The 27,265-nt window shown below is 39.0% G+C and overlaps 1 protein-coding gene across 5 annotated transcripts in view; it reads left to right on the top strand.

Annotated features, from left to right (window-relative positions):
• The window catches only part of CUNH12orf56 (chromosome unknown C12orf56 homolog), a 117,669-nt gene that overhangs the window by 79,142 nt on the left and 11,262 nt on the right, over window positions 1-27,265 (top strand). The window contains exons 7-12 of one of the 5 annotated variants that reach the window (XM_069080760.1): window positions 8,261-8,367; window positions 8,734-8,823; window positions 14,320-14,407; window positions 16,270-16,344; window positions 17,820-17,894; window positions 26,912-27,090. In XM_069080760.1, coding sequence (XP_068936861.1) covers window positions 8,261-8,367; window positions 8,734-8,823; window positions 14,320-14,407; window positions 16,270-16,344; window positions 17,820-17,894; window positions 26,912-27,090 — 614 coding nt within the window. Of the gene's footprint in view, window positions 1-8,260; window positions 8,368-8,733; window positions 8,824-14,283; window positions 14,408-16,269; window positions 16,345-17,819; window positions 17,895-23,249; window positions 23,825-26,911; window positions 27,091-27,265 lie in introns of those variants that run through there. The other 4 variants (XM_069080751.1, XM_069080768.1, XM_069080781.1 and 1 more) reach the window with 4 other exon arrangements.

The following is a 27,265-nucleotide window of genomic DNA, read 5'->3' as shown; positions in this document are numbered from 1 at the left end:
GGCCCATGGGTGAGATAGGGGGATGTCTGCCCTAAGCATGTGAAGACTTTCCCCATCGGAATGGGAGGATGCAAACAATTTGTTCCAACAGGCACAAAGGTGGCTGAAGCAGGCTTTGTGGAGCCATTAGAGATTGGGCAGCTCTTTCTCACTCTAGACCCTTAGCACTGTCTGCACTGAGCCTCCTCGGCAAACATAGGTTTAATGACTTGCCCAAGGTCACACAGCAAGTGTCTGAGGTCAAATTGGACCTCAGGCAGCTAGGTGATGCAGAATAGAACGCTGGGCTTGGAGTCAGAAAGAACTGAGTTCTAATTCAGCCTCAGACATGTGCTAGCTGTGTGACCCTGGGCAAGTCACTTAATCCTGTTTGCCTCAGTTTCCTTATATGTAAAATGGGATGGAGAAGAAAATGACAAACTACTCCAGGATCTTTGCCATGAAAACTCCAAATGGGGGTCACAAAAAGTTGGACACGACTGAACAACAATAACTTTTTGGTAGGGGTAGGAATGTCGATGTAGGACTGGAATAAAGCTTAGCAGTCACTAGCCCAGCTCCCTCATTTCATAGTTCAGGAAAACAAGACTCAGAAAGGCCAAGGTCAACCCTGAGCTAACAGGAGCTGGATCGTAAACTAAGGTCCTCACTCCAAACTAAGGGCTTTGTGAGACATACAGATTAAGAGAGCTGCGAGTAAGACCACAGGGGGGCAGTGGTGGGCAGAGACAGAACCCCAGCCTGGCTGCAGCTATCTGGGGTAGGCAGTCCTGTCTTCCTCTGCAAGAGCAGAAGGGTCCTAGCTGCTCACTCCCCTTTAGGGTCCAGGCTTTCTTAGCAAACCCAGCACTCCCCGACCTCCAGGAAGGTAGAGGGCTGCCAGTTTTGCTTGCCTTTTCTGGGGCTGTATTGGTTTGGACTTACCTGGAGTCCATTCATAACAAGACCATTCATAACAGCACAGGTGGGGATTTGCGGCAGGTTCCCACCCATAAAGTTGGCAGGGACCTTAAAAGCTAGTCCAACTCCTTGATTTTATAGATTGGGAAACAAAGGCACAGAGGAGATAGTGGACTTGCTAAAGGTCACACAAGCAGACTTAGGGTTGTCTGACACTAAACCCAATAATCTTTCTCCTATACCTTGCTGCTTCAATCATTCAACATTTATTAAGCACCAGGCACTGTGCTAAGCTGGATAGACTCCCTGTTTTTCTTTTAAGACACTTATTAAAATAATAGTGATAATAACAATAATTTTTGTCGTTGATGACTCATTTCAATTGTGTCTAATTCTCCGTGAGCCCATTTGTTTTTTTTTTGGGCAAAGATACTGGACTGGCTTGCTGTTTCTTTCTCCAGCTCATCTTACAGATGAGGAAACTGAGGCAAACAGGGTTAAGTGACTTGCCCAGGGTCACACAACTGGTAAGTATCTGAAGCTGGATTCAAACTCAGGTCCTCCAGGCTGAGCCCTCTATCCACTGCACCCCCTAACTGCCCTAATAATAATACTAGCTAGCATTAATATAGCACTTTGAGGTTTGCAAAGCACTATAATTATTATCACATTTTAGCCTTGTAATTCTAGTCAATTAAATGTTATTATTATCCTCATTTTAAATTGGGACAAATAGAGTTAAGCAACTTCCCTGGGGTTGAACAACTAGAAAGTGTCTGAGGCTGGATTTGATTCATGATTCCAAATCCCACTGTCTATCCACTGACTCAAGTAGTGCCTTCTAACAAACATGCTTCTCTATTGAATGTATAGTTTCAAGCCTCCATTGAACCTCAATTGCCTCTAAAACAAGTGAATTCCCTCTCTTTCATTCCAATTTGATCCAATAAATATTTACTAAGCACTTCTTTTTTTTGGTCTTTATTAATTTGTTTGTTTACTTTAAGTTTACAAGATTCAGTTCCACAATCCCTTGAGTTTCAAATTTTCTCCCCCTCCCTCTCTCTCTCCCTCCCCCCTCCCCCCCTTGGCTGCATGCAATCAAGTATAGGAACTATGAATACTTTCACATTAGACATTAGTCAGGTTATAAAGGATTGTATCAGATGGAATGAACAATGGCAAAGAAAAAACCAAACCAAACAAGAAAAAGAAAGAGAGTTAGTGATTTAAGCACTTACTTCTTGCCAGGCATAGTGCTATAATTAATTAAAAGAAAGGCAGTCCCTGTCCTCAATAAAATTACAATCTAAAGAGGGAGAAAATGTATGTGTTGTATACATTCATCTGTATACATGAGCTTCAAGTAAAAATATATCTGATGGGCAGGATTTATGTTGATCATCAGTTTTATCGGCTTAGAAGTAAAAAATTGGGGCAATTAGGTGGCATAGTGAATAGAGCACCTGTCCTGGAGTCAGGAGGACCTGAGTTCAAATCCAGCCAGTAGATACTTAACACTTACTAGTTGTATGACCTTGGGCAAGTCACTTAACCCTAATTGCCCTGCCTTTCCCCCTCCAAAAAGACCAAAATAAAAAAAAGTAAAAAATGAACATGTATAATGAAGACTAACTTTTCCAATGACCAGCAAGAAAAAGCAGGGAGTTTGTTTTTTTAAGTGAATTTTTTTTCAATTATTAAACAAACATTTATTTTCTCTCCTTCCCATACTCCTCCACTGGGAAAAAAACAAAACAAAACCAAAAACCAAAACAAAACCATGTACAGTGAAGTCAAATAAATTACCAGACTGACGATGAATTGAGAATAGTACATTTTGACACATAAGCTGGTCCTGGTATACTGAAAACCACTGTGAAAACTGTTCATTTCTGGGTAATGCCCGTAGTATCCAAACTAATTTATTAGCAGCCACTAGGAAAAAAATCTCGAACAAAAGCAAGACACGTGGTGTCAACTGAAAACGTCTGTCTCATTCTTCACCTTGCTTCAATCACTTCTCTGTCAAGAGGTAGATAGCATGCTTTGTTATCAGTTCTATGGCATAGCAGCTGGTCACTGAATTCATTTGAGTTCTTAAGTCTTTCAAAATTTTTTTTGTCTTCATAATGTTGTTGTGTAAATTGTTCTCCTGGTTTGGTTCACTTCACTCCTCATTATTTCATATAAGTCACTCAGTAGGTATTCAGTCCCTACTATATGCTAGGTACTGTGCTTAGCATTGTAGATACGAAGAAAGGTAACAGACAGTTCTTGATGTCATGGAACCCACAGTCAAAGGGGAGAATGAGAAGTTGAGGATGACACCTAAGTTATACTCTGGGTGTCTGGGAGAATGGAGGTACCCTCAACAGTAATGGGGAAATTAGGAAGAGGGGAGAGTTTGGGGGGAAATAATGAGTTCATTTTGGGATGAGAGAAATGATTATATCTTCCTCATATTAATAATCAAGTATTGAATTAGGGCCAACATTTTTTAAGAAGCCTGTAGGTTGTTCAGTTTCTAAAGGACATTGCTGATAATGAGATTGAATTGACTTTCTTGGAAGTCTTGGTCAGACCCCACGAAATCTTACAAGGAATTTAATCTCAGTTGGGATAGCCCATTGTGTTCTATACAGGTATGGGTGGGGATAAATTCTTTGATTAAATTGCCCAAGGCTGGGCAGGTTAGAAGTAAATAACTTGATCATAGTTACATCCTGCCCCCTCCCACCTACCCCCAGCCCCTCATTAGAATAGGTCCACCTTTCATTATAATATTGATTCTCTCTCTTTAATTGTTAACCAATCAGAGTTGTTTGCCACCATCAGGCACACCCACTCTTCTAAGGCCATATTAACTGTGAGTCCACTGCCATGATTTGTCTTTGGCATTTCAGAGTATCATTTATTGACCCTTTTATTAATAAAATGCTAGCATGATAAAAAAAATGATTACCCAGAAATTATATCTCTTCAACTTTTTAAAGTCACAGAGAATGTTGAATTTAAGATGTCTACTGGAAATCCAGTTTGAGATGTCCAATAGAAAGTTGGAGATGTGAGATTGGAGGTCAGGAGAGACGCTAGAGCTATTGTAGATAGATTTGAGAATGAACAGCATAAAGACAATCATTGAATCCATGGGAGCTGATGAGATCACCAAATGAAATTGTATAGAGGGAGAGGAGAAAAGGACTGGGACAGAATCCTATAGAACACCCATGGTTAGTGTAGATGTGACTTACATGAAGATCCAGCAGAGGAAACTTAAGACGGAGTAGCCAGAAACAGGAAGAGAGTAGTGTCCAAAAACCTAAATTGAAGAGGGCATCAAGGAGAAGAGGGTGATCAATAGCCTCAAAGGCTGAAAAGTGGTCAGGAAATATCAAGATTGAGAAAAGGCTATCAGATTTGGCAATTAAGAGATCATTAGATATTTTGGAGAGAGTAGTTTGGTTGAATGATGTATCTTGGTAGGCTTCTCTAAAACTGTTTCTTATAGCATGATAACCTTCTATTACCTTCATATACTGTAACAATCCTTGGGTTTCTAGCTGAGTCTTACCTTTCCCAGGTCTTCAGTGTGCAATCTGGCTATGTCCTGCATGTTCACATAAAGGAGAAGTCGAGTCAGTGGAAATGGAAAGAGGCACAGCTTTATTGGCAGGACAGGCATGTTGTTACATCTCTCCCTCCATTCTCTCTAGCCCCATCATCCTTCAGCCCTTAAATCCCCAAAGTGTACTTGCAGAGCTCATGGACAGCTCATGAGGGAAGGTAGGGGGAGCCAAGCAGAGAACAGGGAGGCTGTGTCTGGAACAGCTTGTGTATTCCTGGGCACTTACTCTTAGTCCCCGAGATTAATCTCAAGGTAACAGAGTAAATTGCATGACAGCACACAATCTGGGCACCTCAGCACTTCCTAGAGGTTAGGGTGCCCTGACTACAGATGAGATCAGCACATATTGCATATTCAATTAATTCTGTGGTATCTATCTATATACATATATGTGCATATATATACACATACATACATATACACACCTATGCATACATGTACACACACACATGTACATGTCTGTGTGTGTATGTGTGTGTGTATTTCTTCAAACTACCCTAAATCTGAGAAATGTCTCATGAGTTACAAATATCATCTTTCCATGTAGGAATATAAACAGTTCAACTTATTATAATAAGTCCCTTATGATTTCTCTTTCCTGTTTACCTTTTGATGCTTCTCGTTATTTTTCTATTTGAAAGTCAAATTTTCCATCCAGCTCTGATCTTTTCATCAAGAATGCTTGAAAGTCCTCTGTTTCATTGAATTGAAAATTCCATTTTCCCCTGAAGTATTATACTCAGTTTTGCTAGGTAGGTGATTCTTGCTTTTCCTCCTAGCTCCTCTGACCTCCAGAATATCATATTCCGAGCCCTTCGATTCCTTAATGTAGAAGCTGCTAGATCTTGTGTTATCCTGATTGTATTTCCACAGTACTTGAATTGTTTCTTTCTGGCTGCTTGCAAAATTTTCTCCTTGACATGGGAACTCTGAAATTTGACTACAATATTCCTAGGAGTTTTCCTTTTGGGATATCTTTCAAGAAGTAATCAGTGGATTCTTTCCATTTCTATTTTATTCTCTGGTTCTAGAATATCAGGATAGTTTTCCTTGATAATTTCTTGAAAGATGATGTCTAGGCTCTTATTTTTAAATCACGGTTTTCAGGTTGACCAATAATTTAAAATTATCTCTCCTGGATCTATTTTCCAGGTCAGTGGTTTTTCCAATGAGATATTTCACATTGTCTTCTATTTTATCATTCTTTTGGTTCTGTTTTATCTATTTCTCATAAAGTCATTAACCTCCATTTGCTCCATTCTAGTTTTGAAGGAATTATTTTCTTCAGTGAGCTTTTGGACCTCCTTTTCCATTTTTCCAATTTTGCTTTTTAAGGCATTCTTCTCCTTATTGGCTTTTTGGACCTCTTTTGCGATTTGGGTTAGTCTATTTTTTAAGGTGTCATTTTCTTCAGTATTTGGGGGAGGGTCTTCTTTAACAAACTGTTGACTCATTTTTCATGATTTTCTTGCATCACTCTAATTTCTCCTCCCAATTTTTCCTCTACTTCTCTTATTTGATTTTCAAAATCCATTTTGAGCTCTTCATGACCTGTAACCAATTCATACTTTTCTTCTGATGCAGGAACTTTGACTTTGCTGTCTTCTTCTGATTGTATATATTGATCTTCTTGTCACCAAAGTAAAATTCCATAGTCTGAGTTTTTCTTATGCTATTTGCTCATCTTCAAATACTTGACATTCTAACTCTTTGTCAAGATAGGACTCTGCTTCCAGTGGGAGTGTGTGTGGGTATGGGTTTATTGTTCCAGGCTTCAAAGGTTTTGTATTAACTGCTTGATCCCCTTCCATCTGTGCACCTGGAGCTCTGGAAGCAGCCACTGCTGCTGCTACTGCTGGTGCTGCCCCCACCGCCACGTCTCAGGGCTGGGGCCAGACCATGCTTCCCTTTCACCCAGGTCCCACAGATTTTTCTTGCTAACCTGTGTAGCAGCAAGCACCCCAAGCGTCCTCAGGGTGGCTGCCAACACAGGTTCTTGGATCTGCTTCGTTAAAGGAAAGCAACTCAAAATGGGTTAACAAACTTACTTTAATCAGTCAAATATGTGTCATTTACCTAGTTCAGGGGAAAAAGGTCAGCACCCTGAACTTCAGAATATACAGTCAGAATTATCAAGACAGAAACAGATCAAGTAGGCAGGTTTCCAAACCATTACATCCATACCAAATCAACATCTGGGTTTTTCAAAGCTGGGGGCTCTCAACAATGGCTTCCCAGAGTCTCATCTGACCAAATCACAGAACACTTCTCAAAGTGAGCCCCCAAACAAAGCCTCAAATCAGGGTTTATATAGCCTTCTCCTGGCTCAGAGAATGTACCAACCTTCTGGACCCACTGGCCAATCAAAAAGTATCTACTGAAAAATAAGCCTCCCACCCCAGGCTCCAGGTGCACTTTAGCCTAGGGGCAGGGAAGATCTTAAAAATTTACATTCCCATTACAACCTTCTATGTTGTCTTTGTGGGTTGAGAAAAGCCTTTGTTGCTTTTGTGGGTTGAGAAGCCTGGAAACTGCCACAGCTGCCTGTATTTCAGTCCTACAAGGCCTGCTCCAGCCCTGTATGTGCTGGCATGGCCCATGCCAGACTATGTTCTGCTCCCAGCCTGGTGCATTAGACCCTTCCTGTTGACCTTCCAGGCTGTCTTGGTCTGGAGATATGTTTTATTCTGTCATTTTGTGAGTTCTGTAGCTCTAGAATTTGTTTAGAGTCATTTTTTACAGGTATTTGGAGGGGTTTGGGGAAGATCTCAAGCAAGTCCTGCTCTTACTCTTCCATCTTGGCTCCACCTCCTCCTCTTTTTCAAGCGTCCCCCCCCATATTATCTTTAGCACCCCAAACTTCCCCCATTAGAATGTAAGCTCCTTGAGCACTGGGATGACCTTATTGGCTTGTGCTTCTTTCCCCAGAACTTGGTATAATATCTAGCACAGAGAAAGCACTTAATGAACCCTTCCTCTACTTACCTACCTACCCATCAGCTATATATCATGTCTGTTTGCCTATCATCTCTGTCATCTATCTATATATCACTCCTATGTCTCTCCCTCAGTCTGTCTTTGTTTATCATCTATTTATCTGACTGTTTATTTATCTGTCTGTATGTCTCTATCATTTATCTGTCTATATCTATCATCTATTTATCTTTTATTATGTATCAATTATCTATCTATGTCTAGCCACTATCTATTTATATGTCTATGTCTCTATCTTCTACCTACTATATCTATCTACCTATCTATCTATTCATCCATTTCTCTCTCTCTCTTTTGTCTCTCTAGTGTCTGAGAGGTCAAATGTCTCGTTCATAGTCACATAGCTAGTATGTATCAGAAGGAACTCTTCCTGCAAGCTTGGTCCCTCTCTCTACCAGGACACCCTGCTTCCTGATAATACAAATAACTGACATTTATTAGACTTTAAAGTTGTCAATGAGATACATTATCTCACTGGCCAGATCTCCCCTTCCAGGCCTTCACTCTTTTACACTGACAGACTATCTCTGTTTTAAAAATAATAAGTTTGTTTCTGGGAAAGGATTGCCCTCCAGTTTGGTTGTGCTGGTGTTTCATGGGAAATACTGTAGCTCATTGTCTCAGTTAATCAAAGGACAAATCATTCTTCGGTCCTTGGTTATGTAAGATCTCATATTTAGGGAACTAGGAACATTTTTTTCCTTGAATGACTCTCTTCTTTCTCTTTTCCTTTCACAGACCAGTGACATATACTGTTTCCTAGTGAGCAAGCTTCATGAGTATTTGCCCAAACCTCAGGATCCCAATGCACTTCAGAATAAAAGCCAAAGGACTCATCAACTTGAGTAAGTTATCTGTTGGGAAAATGATAAATTTTTAAAATTTTAATTAAGAAAAATAATTTTATAATTAAATTAAAATTTTTTATTATTCAAAATTTTTTATTATTTATTTAATTTATTGTTATTTGAAATATTTTTAATTCATATCAAAAGGAAAGCAAAGGAACTTAGTACTGGACAAAAATGATCCTGGCAATGAATTTTTTTTAATAGTGTTGTGATCTTTGTTTTACATGGATATTTTAACTATTCTATTAAAGCTTATTGGATTATTAAGTAATAGATTGCTAATGAGCTCACAGTTGGGGGAGAAGGAAAGAGTCATTTCATGATTGTTTTCATGACTTCTTGATTTTCTTTGTTTTCTAGGGCTTGCATTCAGATTATCCAGACTCTGGGACTGATGTTCAGAGAAACGGAGACAGAGTCATCACGTCTGAACACTTTAGTTACTAAACGGTGAGGATTTGGTGAAGATTGGTTTTCAATAGTCTTTCAAAATCCTTCTGCAGTTCATCACCCTGTTTTTGTTTTGCAGGCATGTCTGTAACCGTTACATATTTGTACGTGGGGGCTGTGAATGTAAAAAAAAAATTTGATAACTGTATTTCAGTAAGATTGGTTTCCTTGGTAATCCTATATATTTTATTTTATGCATTTCAAAAAAGAGTGCTATTAAATAAATATTTTTTGAGAGATTTAATTTCTGGGTAATTAATAATTTTATTAATCATGTAATGGATAATTAATAAAAGGGGTCAGTGGCACTCTTTTTTTTTTTTCCCAATGACACTCTTGAATGCAAAAGATCCCTCTTGGAACTCATTCAGTGCTTATGTGCCTTTGGAAAAGTGGGTGTTCCTGAGGGTGGCAATCAACTCTTAGTTAACAAGATATTAGAGAATGAATATAATGAGAGGTGGATCCACTCTAAGGAGGGGCTAAGGGACTGTGACTTTGATCACTCTCACTCCCAGACCACCCTCAGCCTGGGGCAATCCAGACAAAGGATCTTACACGCACCCCCTCTCCCCTCCAAGCCTGAATAGAACACTGTGGGCTTCCCCACGTGGGTGGGGGCTGAACAAGATTGAGGCGAAAGTTAATCCAATCTCATTATCAGCAATGTCCTTCAGATGCTGACTTGACCCAGTACAGAATGAGGAGATGGGGAAAAAACCCTGGATCTCCCCAGTAATTGGTTATTTAACCATTTCTCTCACTTGAACAGGTTTCATTAAAAAGGTGACAAACCACCCACCCCTTGCCCACATATTGAGCCCTGCCTTCCAACAAAGAAAAAAGTTAATACCACATTCCACATTCCTCATACACCCATCTCTCTAGTGAGAGAAGAGAGGTAGTTCTTATCATCAGTTTTCTAGACAGAGATTGGTCATTGCAATTAATTTTGTTCTTTATGTAATGTTCTTTTAGTTTTACTTACTTAACTGCATCAGTTCATACAAATCTTGCCATGCCTCTTGAACTCTTCATATTTGTTGTTTCTTATGGGCAATAATATTACATTCTATTTGTGTATACCTCAATTTGGTCAGCCATTCCTTAATTGATGGTCAAAAGTTTTTTGCTACCCTCAAAAATACTGCTGTATAATACATATGTGTTTAAAACAAGTTTTAAACTGCACCAAGAATCTCTTTCTCTATTCACATGCAGTCCATCCCTCCTGTTCTTTTCACATGTCCTCTGCTGGATCCTAAGGTTATGTTTCTCGACTAACAGTATCACTTAAACCATCCGTCATTGTCTTCAAAGTACTCATGAAAACCCAGCTTTCATTCTGGATGTTTCTTGTCTTTGGTGACAGCACATGGAAGGGGTTTCAGATAGCTCATTTTCATCAGTCATACTGTCAGCAACTAACTGATGCATCCTATGTGCCTCTGAATTATTTTTTAAAAATACTTTCTTAAGTCAGTTTCATTTTTTAGTAGACTAAAAACATTTTGAGAAGCACTGATCTGGTTAATATGACAGAAATGGAATGAGCTATGTTACACTCAAAGCCAGGGGTCTCTGTGAGAATTTTTCTGACAGGTGCATCTGGCGTATGAATTGGAGGGCAGAAAGTGTGTCTGCATGCTTTGAACATTATTTGTCTAGTCACCTTACCAAGTTTTTTTATTCTTGGGCAATTTTGAAGTCAAAATATTGTCATGACTGCCCTAAGGCTATGATTTTTCTTTCTTGCTGCTAACTGGAATTTCATTGATTCCTTTTGTTTTTACAGCATAGTCATTTCTGGGTATACCATCCCCCTCACCCCCACCTAGCAAGCATTTCTTTGTAACAAAGAAAAATAATTAAGCCAGACCAGCCAACACACTGAGGGAATCTGGCAGATGGATAGAGTGTACAGTATAACCTTTTCCACCAAGGTGGTCCCTCACCTCTCCAGCAAAAGGAAAGAGGTGCATTTCTCATTTCTTTTCTGGCATGTGCCAGATACCTGTCCACTTTCCCTCCTCCCCAAGGAAGGAAATGAGGTGTGTTTTCTTAATCTTATCCCTGGTACCAAGATTGGTCATTACTACTTTTTTTTAAGTCCCAACTAAAATCCCATCTTTTATAGGAAGCCTTTCCCAAACCTAATTTTCCCATATATAGGTTATTTTGTATATATTTGTTTACATGTCATCTACCCCAGTAGATTGTAAGCTCCTTGAGGGCAGGGACTGTCTTTTGCCTTCTTGTTTCCCCTGTTCTTTGCACAGTGCTTGGCACATAGAAGGTACTTAAGAAATGTTTATAGATTGATTGTAATCATACAGTTTTAGACTTAGTTTTTCTGTTTTTTTTTTTTTCATTTACTGTAGCTATGCATATTACTTTCTTGATTCTGTTTTGGATTTGGATGTGCTGAGGGTCAAATCATCATTATAACACCAACTTTTTTGGAGGGGGGAGGGATCTGCACTTGTCATTGCAATAATTCAGGGAACTCCTGCATAGAGAAACTCCCTCCAAAGATGGACTATAGCAACTCAGGTGTATACCGGCAACTCCTTTGTAATTTATGGTCTCAGAGAGCTGCTTCGGACTCAGAGCTTCAGGGACTTGCCCAAGTCTGCCCAGGTAATATGTGTGAGAAATAGCCCTCGAACCCAAGTATTTCTAACTTTAAGATCCTCTAACACTGTGCTATACTGTCACTCGTTAGCTATAAGCAGTAAATGTCTAATATAACACAGATTATACCAAATGGATGTTGATTGCCTGAGAATGTTTATAAAAACATTCTACTGTATTTTTATTTTTACACTTTGAAAAATAAGAATATTCTCAATTAGCTATAAGAGTATCAAACCATTATATATAAGGTAGGAACTCTACAGTAATCCCTATTTTCAGGCTCTAAAACTCTAGGAAAATTGTTAATTTAAATTGAAATTTCATTCATCCATCTGTCGGTCTAAGTATGGAATTTCCCCCCCTTTGGAGAGAGAGAGAGCTTTTTTTTTTAAAAGATTAAGTTCTATTTGAATAATTGCAAATAAAACTATCATTCATTTACAAATTTTACTAGTTGCATTTGAATATTTTATTTTAGCTATGTTCTTTGAGCCTTTTTACATATATCTCTCAGGATTACCACAGGTGTAATCTGATGGTGCCATGGAAACTTAACCAACTTCCATGCCTTAATCCAAATTTGCAATTTATCAAGATGTAAGGATTGAAGGAAGGAAGGAAGGAAAGAAGTAGAGATTGTATCTCCATTTAAAATTTATATTCATCAATGTGTAATTCATCAGTGTATAATTGCCATTAACAAAAAAAGTATTTAAAAAATTAGAATGGAAACATGTTGAAGTTATTACTAAGCAAGGATTATTTCTAGAACTAAAAGTATGTTTTATTCCAATATGAAAGAAATATATATAGTAAATTACTATCCTTTTATTAAGGGGATTTGTTCTGTGAAATTTGAATTCAGTCAAAGGGCTACACTTGAGGACCTAGAGGGCCACATGTGACCTCGAGGCTGCAGGTTCCCCACCCCTGGACTATAGTTGATGATTTTTAACTATTTCTTTTAGGACATTAACATATCTAAACACATAGTTTTTCTAATGATCTACTTTCATGCACTGGGCATCTATGTTTATTGTCCCTTATATATGAAGATGGACATATGTTTGGCTCATTCTTTGTTTTAACTAAAGGGTATAATTTTCTAGCACTGTCCTGTGAGAAAATGGTTCTAGATAAAACACTGAACTGGGAATTAGGAAAGTTGAGGTCTAGTCAGGATGTGTGCTGATATCTATTTAACTACCCTCTCTGGTTTGCTTGACACCAGTCAAAATGTTTGCTTGACACAGTTTTTAGTTTTATATACATTATTAACATTTTTTCCTATCACAAGTCTAAACAATCAACAAAACAATAAATCAAGCTCTGATTTGTAGTGTTGATCCATTTCTGATATGTGATATCTAGAACTCCCTCGGTGCTAATCTTAGCCATACCTCTTAGTCATTAATGAACAATGTAACATTGGGTCAGAGTGGAACTAATTCTGTTGGGAAGGGAGTGAGAGAGCAAAGACCCCAGGATACCTTGAGTCTGCCTGCTGATGAAGCCAATGAGAAGGGCACAGGTGCTTCTATCTTTATTCATCTTGCTGTTAGTCACAGGCCAGATTGCATGATAGGAGCTGTCTCCTCTAGGTGGAGAACAATCCCACCAGTGCTTCACTGAGTGAAGATAGACCCTGAGTTGAGGGGGCAGGAATGAGTGTTTACTACACCCCCCATATTGGCACTCTGGGGTAAAGCCCCAATTACTAACCCTAGCTATGCTTCTGCACTGGGGACATCACAATTTCCCCAGTGCCTCAGTTTCCATATTTGATCTAGGAGGTGGTTGAACAAATTGGTTTCAGCAAGAGTGTTTTCTATTTTTCTATTTCCATTTCCTGGAACACATGGCATCCTGTGAGCAAATTTTTACTAATACCTATAATGCAAATCACTCAAGTTCTCATAATAATAATAATAATAACATGTATAAGACTATTTTTAAGGCTTAAAAAGTGCTTTACAGATATTGTCTCATTTTATCCTCACAACAACCATGCAGTTATTATCCCCATTTTACAAATGGGTAAATTGAGGTTAAGTGACTTGCCCAGGGTCATTCACACAGCTAATAAATATCTGGTTTGAACTCAAGTCTTCCTGAGTTTAGATCAGGTTCCCTATATACTGTACTACCTACTTGCCTCATTATTTAGCATATCACTCCATAGGTTCAACAAGAGTCAGTCCTACTAATAATAGGGTCACATTGAGGTGGTAGATAACTTCCCCATATCCCATTTTACAGATGAGGATAGGGAGATCAAGAGATGTCGCACAATTTGTCCAATGTCAAACACCAAGTAAACATACAAATCCAGATTTTCTGACTCCAAATCCAGGGCTTATTTCTAGCCCTTAAATTATAGAATTCTACTTTACTTTTTTGTGTGCTAAATAATACTTCTTTGGCCAATATTCCATATCTATATATCCATGCATCTGGGAAAGGAAGACCTAGAAGAAACTTAGAAGTCTTGAGTATGGTTAGATATACACTAGGTGGCACCATAGTGCACAGAACACTGGACCAGGAGTCAGGGACACCTGAATTCAAATGGGTTCTTGGAAACTTACTAACTCTGTGATCCTGGGCAAGACACTTCATGGCTATCTGCCTCAGTTTCATCTGCAAAATGGGATTGATGACAGCACCTACCTCTCAGGGTTGTTGTAAGGCCAAAATAAAATAAATTTGTAAACCTCAAATTACTATATGAATACTAGTTATCATTACTTATAGTCTTCATCTCTGAACTCTACCTCAGTCTACAAATTTTTACTCATTATTTCCCTTTTATGTATTTTACAGGGGAACATTAATTACTCTTTTGATAATTTTAATTAGTGAACCTGAAATTCCCAAATCTTGTCCTGTGCTTGGTATCCAGTTTGTGGCAGATTCATCTTTAGTAGAGATGTCCTTTGATGCCGAGGTGAGACAAAACATTTTTGGAGTAGATGAGACATGTTATATAGGTGCCCTCTTTTCACAGGGCTAGGGATTCTGGAAAAGAGATAATAATATTAAGTTCAAAAATTCTTGGTCACTGAATGCAGGACTTGTAAGATTACTATGTCATTAATATATACTATACATTTTATGTGGTTTACAAATGACTTCGAGTATTTGATCATTAAAAACAAACTATTTTTAGAAGTCTCCTTTGAGAGAGAACACAGTTGGATCCAGATGGTCTCTGGGACCAAATCTGCCCTTCATGGAGTCATGCGGGGCCAGGTCAGTTTTCTAACAGTTTCAAGCAAAATTCTTCAGCCTTGCCTGGAAACCCAGATTTTAAACAACCAAAGGGGAAAAAAAAAATAATCATATCAGTTCACTGGAGTTATTCCATGATCAGACTTTTAAAAACAAGCATACATTAGTGATTCTAAAATATGACCTTAACAAAGGTTTTTGGTATAAGGCACTAGGGTGATGAGATAGAACCAATATTGACTTTGTGGTTTCAAGTCCTTGAGGAGTAAATGAGGTCAAGACTAGACTTCCTCCATTGTTAAGATTAAGATAATGATCTAAACAGCTGAGAAGGTTTAGTTTGTGTTTAGGATAAATACCTTCCTCTCTTTGAGTGAAGCAATTTATCTTTAATCAGCAGAGCAAATGGGCCCTAATAAAGACAACTTGATTTTTAGATCAGATATCTATCTGGTGGTTTTGATCAAACAAGTTTCTTATCAATTGAGAGTTGGGTTTTTGTTTTGTTTTTTGCTTTTTGGAGGGGGAAGGTAGGGCAACTGGGGTTAAGTGACTTGCCCAAGGTCACACAGCTAGTTTTTGTGTTAAGTATCTGAGGTCAAATTTGAACTCAGATCCTCCTGAATCCAGGGCTGGTGCTCTATTCACTGCACCATCTAGCTGCCTCAAGAGTTTTTTTTTTCCTCTACTAAAGATCTTATCCCAAATCACTCAATGGTGATCTAAGTACATGTCATTTGAATTAGCAAAATCCAATGTACAGTACAACTTGATGCTCATTTAAAAAAAAAAAGCACCTTGAAAAAACAGCCTGGAGTAGTGGACGGAGAGCAGGACTAAGAGTAGAGGAGGGTCCAGGTTGGAGTTCTGCCTCTGACATCTATTGCCTCTGTTATCCCTAGGGAAGTCCCTTAACTTTATAGCTCAGTCAGTTTTATGCCTGTAAATGACACAACCACATGCTGATCTCCATTGCTAAAGGGAATTTGTTTCCTGAGAGTTTCCTACACCCATAAAATCACCTGTATAGGTAAAAAAAATCATCATCATTATCATTAACAACAACAATCCCTGCCTCTCACACCTATTACCTATAGGACCCAAGCACTTATCCTCCTCCCTAGGCTTAGGTTTCCTCATCTGAAAAAGGGAGTTGGACTAGATAACCATAGATGCTCTCCACTGGAAACATTCTCTTATGGACAGCAGAACTCATTAGGAAAGAAAAATTATCTGAAGTTGCAATGTGTATACACATGCATATGCACATATATGCAAATACACACATGTATGGATACAATATAAACCCACATGCAAACACACATGTGCACATATGTACACACAGATACACCATCAAAGCAGTCCTAGACATACGCACACATGTGTACACATACAAATGCATGTACACATCATGCACACATGTGCACATGTGTACACACATGCACATGCAGACATGGAGAGTGAAAGAAAGCCAGAGCACAAGCCAAAGGATTATTTTCACTTTCTGACTTTTGCATCCTGCCTTCACTTAAAATTGTTGGTTCATGGCATTGTATTGATTATTTTTCCTTGTTCCAGTTTCAGAGGCTTATGCAGGAATACACAAATACAGCAACTGCCCTCTTATATGAAATACTGCTGGTTTCTCTACAGGTAAGGTTTACTTGGTTTTCTAAATCACTTATGGTTGAGAAGCTGTGTTTTTAACAAAGTCATGTAGCATTTATAAGAGATAAGAAGACACTAGCGATCAATTTTGATCTCACTTGCCCATTCTACTTTTCTTTTTAACTTAACAATCCTCAAAAAACACCCTATGAACCATTCTGATATGTAAAATCTGGTTTTTTTAGCATTATATTTTAAATTTAGCAAGGTAGTAATGAAATTACCATCTTTGTGTTCCCTCCTGAACCTTTTTTTGTTCTCTTCTCTATATTTTTAATATTTTATTGATATTTTTAATTTCTTTTTTTTATCTCTGTCACTTCCTATTAAGTCCCTTCTCCCCTCGATCAAAAATTAAAAACCCTTCCTTGTAACTAACCAAGCATAGTCAAGCAAAAGAAATCAGTATATTGAATATGTCTGAAAATGTGTGTCTTATTCTGCACCTCTGGTCCATCACCTCTCTGCCACATGGTGGGGAGGCTTGCTTCACCATCTGTTTGCTGAAGTCATGATTGGTTACTGAACTGATCAGAGTTAAGGTATCTCTCGGTCATTTTCCTTTACATTGTCCCAAGTCCAGTATGCTCTCTACTATGCTACAATACCTCTTTAAAAAAAAACCCTAAACTGTCATTAAACTGAGAACTGAATTTTAATAATAGTTTTTTTTTTCTAAAGGAGGTGATATAGCATAGTAAAGATCATACTTCACTTGGAATAATGGAGACCTATGGTTAAGTCTCATATATGGCACTAGTTATGTGACCCTAAGGTCAAAGGCAGAGGGAAAGGACATACAAAAATATGTACAGCAGCATATTTTATTGTAGCAAAGAGTTGGAAACAAAGTGAGTTACCATTAATTGAGAAAAGCCAAACAATTTTTGATGGAACAATCAAATGGAATATTATTTTGCAGTACTAAATGATGACTACGAAACATTCAGAGAAACTTGGAAAATTTTGACTGGTTTGATACAGAGTAAAATCATGAGAACACAATGACCTTGGGCAAATGACTGGACCCCTTCTTATCTTGGGTAGCTCCAAATAACTTCTTCTTTGCTCTTTTTTTTTTTTTTTTTTTGCTTTTTGGAGGGCAATTGGGGTTAAGTGACCTTTTCCAAGGTCACAGGCTAGTTTTTGTGTTGTGTCTGAGGCTGGATTTGAACTCAGGTCCTCCTGACTCCAGGGCCAGTGCTCTACTCACTGCGCCACCTAGCTGCCCCCCAATAACTTCTAAAGGAGAGCAGTTGCTCTGTCTGATTAGTGAAGGAATTTTTTCTACACCAAGAATTCTCCACAATGGATGATCCTTGCTGTATTTGGATTGTTAAAAATGTTAATTATGAAAATTGAGCAAAACATTATCATACTTAACTAATTTGAGGAGTAATAGTTGATTGACTATTGCTTAAATTCCATAAATATTACATTTTTTTCCTTGAATTTTCTAGGGAGACCTAGGATTGGGATCTAAGAAGTTTGCTATCAGTTGGATAATGTCCCTTCTACAAAGTTTCCCACCCACAGTAAGTATGAGGGTGTTTAATCAACAACAAAAATCCCTAACCTTACATACCTAATCAGCTGCTCACATGATTTATGAAGAAAATATCAATGTCCTGTCTAAAGAGGCTACAGTAATAATGTATTAAATAAAAACAAAATATAACTGGACAATTAGATCATCCATTAAAATTAAATGCATTTTAAATTTGGTTTGAAGGCTTTCTCCTGAATTCTAAAATGCTATTTTATACATTTACTGTTTAGCCTAAGCTCTGAAGCTCAACTTTTCAATTCCCACTGTAATAGTAGGTTTGGTCCCTAGAGGGCAGCTGGCTTCTTATCTCTTAAGGGATCCATAAGAACCCAAGGGCTGAAGGGTGGTTTTCTATTTTTAAAGTTTATGAGCCCCCGCTATTAGTCTTCTCCCTATGATTATAAGTTGATAATTGTTATTCAGACAGGCTTAATGAACAAAAGGGTATTGACTAATGTGGTGTAGTAAGAACAGTTGGTACAAACATCCCTCTCCTAATAGTCTATGACACACTTTCCCAATGGTACATCTAGAATCCCAGGGAAAGTAGGTTCAAGTTTATAGCACATAGTCCCTCCTCTCTTGATAGAGAGATGATGGATTCAGGGTACAGATTGAGAAACATATTTTTTGGGACATAGCCAATGTGAGTATTTGTTTTATTTAACTATGCATATTTGGTTCAAGGTAGTGGTGGCTGTTCTTCATTTCCTTTTTTTTTTTTATGATGGAGGGAGGTGAGAGGGAGAGAAAGTAGATTTTTGTTCTTTGAAAACAATTTAAAAATTTTTGTGCACATGTGGCAAATGGGTGACTCAAAGTTCTTACAAGTTCTTTTACTTGGAATCCTTAAGATATTTTCCTTAGGTATGGCATAGTTCTCTCGATTGGGTTACTTATAGGGTCCTGCAACTGCCTTTCCTTGGGGTGTTTTGTCTGCCCTTTGCTCCAGATGCAGACACTACTACTACTACTACTGCTGTTCCTGGGGTGAATCTAAGATACTAATGAAAAGTCCCAATCTTTTGACCCTCCAAAGTTCACGAGGTCATTCTGTTGTTGTTTGTCCTTCGTTCTCAAAGAGGACCATGACATCAATAAGATGATGCCATGACTTGTAAGTGAATTGGATTTAAGGGCGGTGGGGCTGTACAAAGTCACCAGCCTCACTTTCTCTTCTGGAACTATCTGGGTCCAGGGGCAACATATAGATAAGGATGACTAGAGAAGGCTCCCAAAAGGTCATGCTACGGTCAAGGTGGAGGAAGGGAAGAGACGGAGGCTTTCTCTCCTTCTCTTGCTCAAACAATTCTCTCTCAAGGACTTGGATTGAATTGCTCTCTCTGATGTGCTGGCCAGACACTTGAATGCTGGGTATTGAACTGGTTTTCTATTTTTAAGAGCATGATTTTCTTCAGCCAGTTCCAACATACTTCCTGTTTAATCGAGTTGCAATGTCTTTACTTGACTGATTGAAGAGAAATTTCTAGACCTTGTTCATACATAGTTCATACCTCTCCTTGATTGATTCAGTTTAGGAGCTAGGGGAACACTCTCCCCCCCAACCCCACCCCTACCCTTAAAACTTCATTAATAAGAAAAAACTTAGTCATGACTAGGGAGCAGAAATTTAAATAGATGACTTTAGAGAGACCAAGATTAGGTCTCATTAGGTTTTTTAGTGCACAAATAAATTTAACTAATAGACTCTAACAGTTCCCTATTTCTCCTTGCCCTCTCATGTCTTTTCTTGTCCCATTATTCATTCATATATTCATTTACTATCATCATGTTGGAAGTTTAACTGTCTGTCATATGGCCAACCAAGCAAATCTTAAGCCCTGTGAATAATGTTTAGTTATTTTTTTTTCCACAGACAAATGAGTACTTGGCATAGAGTTGTCCTTATTTCTATTAAATTAAATGATAAGTATTTATTAAGAATCTCTTACAGGCTAAGCACTGTGTATGCAAAGTCTAAAATGAACCACCCCTGCCCTCAAGGAACTTACAGTCTATCACAGGAGACAACATGTAGACAGATAAAGTAGCCACAAGGAAACCATGGATAGAAAGGCATTAGAAGGTGGAGAGGGCATCAAGAAGGGTCTTCTGCAGATGACATTGCTGGAGCTGAAGGAAGACATGGATGCCAAGAGGGAGGAAGGAGAACATTCTAGATATGGTGGACAATCAATGCAAAGGCACTATGGGAATGGGAGGAGTGTCATGTTTGAGGACAGAAAGAAGGTGGATGGACCTTTGAGTTCTTGGAAGGGAGAGTGAATACATAGGAAGGAGTCAAGTTGTGAAGAACTCCGAATGCCAGGGAGAGTTTATATTTGATTCTAGAGGTGATAGGGAACCAATGGAACTAAATGTCAGATAGGTAATTGGTGATGTGACCTGGATGGAGCTCAAGAGAAGAATGATTGTGTCAATCTGAAATCACCTGTATTAGAGATGAGTGGTTAGTGAATTCATGAGAGCAGATATGATAACCAAGTGAAAGAGTGTAGAGATAAAAGGGAAGAGGGCCCAGAACAGCCTTGGTGCACATTCATAGCTAGTGGATGTGATGTTGATGATGGTCAGCAAAAGGGACTCAGAAGGAATGGTCAGGTAGGAGAAAATCAGAAAAAGAGAGAGAAATAGAGACAGACAGGCAGATGGACAGACACACAGACAGAAAAGAGAAACAGAGAGAGGGAGGGAAAGAGAAAGGGAAAAGAGGGAGAAGGAAAGAGAGAGAAAGGGAAAGAGAAAGGGTAGAGAAGAAGGAAGGAAAGGAGAGGGGATAGGAGGGAGAGAGAGAAAATGAGAGAGAGAAGAGAGGGAGGGAGAGGGGAGGGAGGGGAGGAGGGAGGAGAGAGAGAGAGAGAGAGAGAGAGAGCAGTGCCATGAAGACCCAAAGAGAAGACTGTATCTAGGAAGAGACTTTGGTCAGTAATGGTAAGTGCTTCAGAGTAGTCAAGAAGGATAAGAATTCGTAAAAGACTATTAGCTTTGTCAGTTGGAAGTTTTAGTTGAGTGATGAGATTGGAAGGCATATTTCAAAGGGTTTAGAAGAGTGAGATAAGAGGAGATGAAAGCAATAAACCCAGGTAGCTTTATAGGATGGGAAGATCCAGCAGAGGGTTTTTTTTCCCAAGCATGAGAAAGGCCTAGGTTTGTAGACAGCAGAGAAGGAGCCAGTCAATAGGTAGAAATTGAAGATTAAAGAGAGAGGTGGGGTGATTGTGGGGACAAGGTGCTGGAGAAAAATAGGAAAGAGACGGAGTCAATGATACATGTAAAAGGGGTGGCCTTGGCTAGGAAAAGGGTCACCTCCACGTCAGAGTCTGGAGTAAAGGAGGAAATAGTAGAGGGTTATGTTAAAGGGTTATATTCCCAGGTGTTCCTAAAGTCTGGACACATAGGAAATCTCATTAACTATGCATATTTTTGGGAAATGAAATGAAATGTTCAACATTTTATTTAGTTAGCATAAATTTTAGCCAAGACAATTTCATGTGGAATAAAAGCTTTCATTAGCTGTTGGGGACTATTTTATGTATTAATGAGGTTAATTAAATTCATTAAATTAATGAGATTTCCTATGTGAGCCCTATGTCTTCCTATGAAATCTCATTTATGCTAATTAAATAAAATGTTGTTGAGGGGTGGCCAGGTGGCTCAGCGAGTAGGAGCACCGGCTCCAGTGTCAGGATGACCTGGATCAAATCTGGGCTCAGATACTCAGCACCACACCCAGAAATAACTGGCCGTGTAACCTTGAGCAAGTTACTTAACCCCGATTGCTTAAAAAAAAATTAAAATAAAATAAAATGTTGTTGAAAATTTCATTCATTTCATTTCTTGAAAATGTGCATAGTTTACCCTTTGACCCAGCAATACCACTTCTAGAACTGTATCCCAAAGAGATCATAAAAGTGAGAAAAGGATCCGTATATACAAAAATATTTATAGTAGCTGTTATTGTGGTGGCAAAGAATTGGAAATCAAGGGGATGCCCATCAATGGGGGAATGGCTAAACAAGTTATGGTATATGAATGTAATGGAATACTATTGTGCTATAAGAAATGAGAAGCAGACAGACTTCATAATAACCTGGAGAGACTTACATAAACTGATGCTGAGTGAGGAGAGCAGAACATTGTACACAATTACAGATGTATCGTATGTGTGACGACTAACTTTGATAGACAGGGCTCCTCTCACCAATGTAAGGTTATAAGGCAACTCCAAAAGGCTCATGATGGAAAGAGATACATACATCCAGAGAAAGAACTACAGAGTCTGAATGCAGATTGAAGCCAACTACTTGCTGTCTCTGTTTTGTTTCATTCCTTTTTTCTCATTGTTCACACCACTGGTTATGACACTTCTTTACAACTTAACTAATGTTTAATGTGAAGGTATTTGTAGAGCCTATACTTGATTGCATGCCACCATGGGGAGAAGGGGGAAGGAGAGGGAGGAGGAGAAAATTTGGAACTCAAGGGATTGTGGAACTGAATCTTGTAAACTAAAAGTAAATAAATCAATTTTTTAAAAAAGAAAATATGCATAGTTAATGAGATTTCCTATGTGTCCTGTAGCATGAGGATTAGGAAAGAAGAGGGAACTTTCTTTGAAGGGTCCCAGTTTTCACAGTAAAGTATGAGGTAAGCTGTTTAGCTGAGAGGGTTGGCTAGACTGGCAGTACCAAGGGAGGCCTGAGGCAAAAATAGAGAGATTGGAACAGCTGCTGTGGCGATTGGGATAATGAATCAATTGTGAAGCAAAAGGAAAGGCAGAAGAAGGGAATAAGCATTTATAGAAATGTCTGTTATGGGCCAAGTGCTTTACAAATATTATCTCACTTGATGGAGGTAGGAGCTATTATTCCTATTTTACAGTTGAGAAAACTCTAGGCAAATAGAAGTTAAGTGAATGGGCAAACTGAAGTGAAAACCCAGTTGAGATTAGGTAACATAAATCTGGAGTGGACTCAGCATAGTTTCAGGACTTTCTTTGGCTCTGATGCAGTAGCCCATGAGTAGGAGCAGATGATGAGATAATCTGGGGTTGGTTGTGACGTGGCAAGTTGTAAGCAAGCTTACTTGTACACAAATGTGCAAAGCATTCAAGAGGAGAAGATAATGATGTAAAAATGAACAAATTTACCGAGTAGCTGAGACTGAAGAGGGATGGATTATGACTGGAAACATATCAGATGTGGACCACTTGTGGCTGAGAGCAGGACAAATTCTCACGATACTGTGACCCAGAGACTGAAAGGGTTGGTCTAAAAGAACAATCGGTCTGTCTCTGTCTCTCTCTCTGTCATTCTCCTAGAAGGAGAAATGCTGAAACCTTGTGAGGAGTGAAAAGTGAGCAAGAACTTGGAGGGAGAAGGTATCGGGGTTCCAGACTGCTGTTAAAGGGAGTAAACACCACAGATAAGGACAAAAGTGGAGAAAGATGGTGCACGAGGTGCCTGCTGCCTCCCTGCTATAATGGTTCTACCAGAATAAGAAAAGAACGCTTGTTGACTGCATTATCAGAATATTATAGCTGAGCCTGAGTGCAGACCTGAAAGGACTGATGCAATCAATTTATTAAGCTGAGCCTTGTGCTAAATACTGGGGCTCCAAAAGGAAGCAAAAGACAGTCCCTGCCCTCCAGGAACTTACAACCTAATAGGGGAGATAACAAGCAAACACATATATACAAAGTGAACTATGTACAGGATAAATAGGAAATAATTAGCAGAAGGAAAGCACTGGAATTAAGAGAGATTGGGGTACAGATTGGACCTATTGAGTCATGAAGATAGAACATGGTGACTGTAAACTCCTCCATTAGATTGTAAGCTGCTCAAGGGCAGGAACTGTCTTTTGTCTTCATTTGTATCCTTAGCACTTAGCCCAGGGCCTGACACAATAAACATCGTTTGATTGATTGATACATTTTGTTCTTCTGTCTTCTGCCTTCTTGTCCCTTTCTTGCTCTCTTTTTCTTGAGAGATGAGTCTGCTTTACCAATCCTTGTTAAGATTTTGTTTTTTGTTTTATAACTGTTCTGAAAAAAAACATTTTTTTCCCTAAAATAATGTGATTGCTTAATGTGTTATTGGTTGTTAATATTGCTTAGAAAGCTAAGCACAGCTATAAAGGAGGCCAGTGTACTCAGAAAAAGTACTCAGATAAAGAGAGATATTTAATTCCTGGGTCCATCCCCAGGACAGAGACTTGTAGCAAGACAGAAAACATTTATATTTTATAATTTACCAAAAGCAGAGGAAAAAATAAGTGAAAATGAACCTGTAGAAATCCATGTAGGGATGGATAGATGGATGGATGGATGGATGGATGGATGGATGGATGGATGGATAGATGGATGGATAGATGGATGTCAGTGAGCTGGAGATGGTATGTCTGAAACAGTTGCATTAGATCCCTCAGGCTCTATTCATCCTATGACAGAATAGGTTTGAAAATAACCCTCTCCCACCCTGCCAGGGTTGAGCTAAGGGCATCACTTAAAGATATAACCATGCCTTAATGGAAGAGTTGGAAATGATTTGAGTATTAGTTTTCTCAAATATCAAATGGGGATAGTAATATTTACACTATCTACTCCACAGGGAAGAGAGATGGGATAGGGTGGGGAACGTGTGGCCTCGAGGCCACATGTGGACTTGAAGCCACAAGTTCCCCACCCCTGGGATAAGACCAGTTAAGAAGAAGTAACTAGTTCTCTTACTCATCATCCCTTCATCTCTTACCCCCACATATTGCATAAAAGTACATAACTGACACAAAACATATACAACTTAAATATAATGAGTGTAATATGGCCTATTCTCCTATATGCAGATCTTCAGACATTATTAATGTGAAGCATGTGTTTGAATTGTCTTTCTCGTTATGTGCTGATCCATCCTCTCCCTTACTCAGTGGACCCATGTAAACAACAGTTTGAATTTGTGAGATGGGTGAATCTTTTTGGTAATTAGAGGGAGGGAGCTTGTGACCCCGATCTGTTTAACACCATGTGCTTCACGGATTTCTCTCAAGTGTGTCGTGAAGTTAATTTGGCGCATTGGTAGCATCTTAACTTTATCTGTGCTGGATAACAAGAACTCTTTTTAAAATGTGTGCTATAGTAGGAGAGTGACAGTAGCAGCTTGTGGACATTTGGCCCCACTTTGGACATGAGTGATACTGGGGACTCCTGGCAACAAAATAATTTTGGCACCAACTCCTAGAGAAGGCTGGATTACTGTTTTGCTAACCCAGTTTCATTTAAGGGATCAATCACGGACTGCTAAATTGCAATCAAACCCTTAGTCAATCAAGAACAGACCTTAGAATTCACATTTCTATAGGTCTTCATAGTTTACAAATCTTTCCCCTCCCTCCTCTCCTCCCTGTGGAGTAGATAGTACAAATATTACTATCCCCATTTAATAGATGAGAAAACTCATCTATTATTGAATTATTAAATACCCAGAAAAATGAAGTGTCTTGTTCAGCTTCATAAAGCCAGTAAGTATTATACACCTGACTCTAAATCCAATGTTCTTTCTATTATCATACTGTGATCTAAGGATGGTATGGTTCATTAACCCTTTACTCCCATCTTTCCCTTATCTCCCCTCTACTTCTACCATCAGATCCAACGCAAACTAGAGGGTTGGAGCAGAAATGGACCTCCCTAGGGAATTTGGCCAACTGAAAAGAGGGTGTGTATTCCACTGGATCTATTTCCTGGTTTCCCTGGCTTCCTTCAAGTGCCAGCTAAAATACCACCTTCTAAATTTTTTTTTGCTTTTAATGGAGGGGAGAGGGCAGGGCAATTGGGGTTAAGTGACTTGCTTAAGGTCACATGGCTAGTGAGTGTTAAGTGTCTGAGGCTGGATTTGAACTCAAGTCCTCCTGACTTCTGGTCTAGTGCTCTATTCATTGCTCCACCTAGCCACCCCTAAATCCCATCTTCTATAGGAAGTTTTTCCTGATATCTTTTAATTCCAGGGCCTTCCCTCTGTCAATTATTTCTAGTTTATCCTGTATCTTACTTGTCCCTACAGTTATTCACATATTGTCTCCCTCTTTAAATTGTGAGCTCTTCCAGAGGAATTATCTTTTACCTTTCTTGAAATTCAAAGCACTTAGCTCATAGTAGGTGCTTATTGCTTGTTGACTGATTGAATTCAGTTGTCAGTCAGTTCAAGTTAGTTAACTTGTTTAGAGCAGTGTGCTACAAAGATAAAAATAGGAGGAGAGCAGTAACTTGTGTGGGTGACTGGAGCTTTGTCCTAGGGCATCCATATTTATAAACCACTAGCAAGTACTTGGGCATTTAGGTGGCATATATCGGGTCTGGAGTCAGGAAGACCTGAGTTCAATTCAGCCTCAGATGCTTACTAGCTGTGTGACTTTGGGCAAGTCACTTAATCCTGTTTATCTCAGTTTCCTTATCTGTAAAATAAACTGGAGAGGAAGTGGCACAGTATTTTTGCTAAGAAAACTTTGGGGTCACAAAGAGTTGGACATGACTAAAACAATTGAACAATAGCAACAGTACTTGTAGTCCTTTAGCAGCTTACAAACGACTGAGCTTAGCACTTAGCAAAGACAAATAGTTTAAAATGACATGCTAGCAATCATACCACAGGTTAACTTCCCCACCGCCCCTTGCCAACACACACACACACACACATACATACATACACACACACACAGACTCCCCCAAAGTATTTGACAACTATATTCCTCCTCCTTGTTCTGGGACCCAGAGTTTTTAGACTCTGAATAGAACGTTGGTCATAGTCCAGGTTTTCATGCTCATGTGGATTCTTACTCAGACCTTGTTAAATCCTGCCCAGAATACTGGTGATAGGTCAGTAAGCACTGTCACCCCTGGGGTACAGTCAGGGATCTAGCTGAAGCACAGAGAGATCCCCTGGAACTGTGGGCTGTGTGTTCATGTAGACGTGTGTTTTTGGTTTCTAGATCTCATTTGTGGCCAGCATTGTGAAGCAAGTGATGAACGAGCTCCTGACCTCCTTGCCACTTCTGAGCCCATGCCAAGCTGTTCTGTTGTACCAGCAGTTTTACATCCTCAAGAGCTGCTTACAGCATAGTTGCATCCTGTCTGAATACATTAAGAACAACCACAAAGAAGAATTCAGGTAAGAATGGCCATACTTCATTCCAAGTAGAATTCCACTCTGCTGATTGGGAGGCATGGCAAAGCTGTGATGTGTCTACTGTTTTTAGACTAATCACTGGGCAGAAAATCCATTGAGTTTTCTTTTCATAGGCTCTCTCTCTCTCTCTCTCTCTCTCTCTCTCTCTCTCTCTCTC

Source organism: Petaurus breviceps, unplaced genomic scaffold, assembly GCF_028583685.1.
Source record: "Petaurus breviceps papuanus isolate PSGF00001 unplaced genomic scaffold, PetGlider_PUasm1.0 154, whole genome shotgun sequence".
In the NCBI taxonomy this organism is placed as follows: domain Eukaryota; kingdom Metazoa; phylum Chordata; class Mammalia; order Diprotodontia; family Petauridae; genus Petaurus; species Petaurus breviceps.
This window is presented reverse-complemented; position numbering and strand designations above follow the sequence as displayed.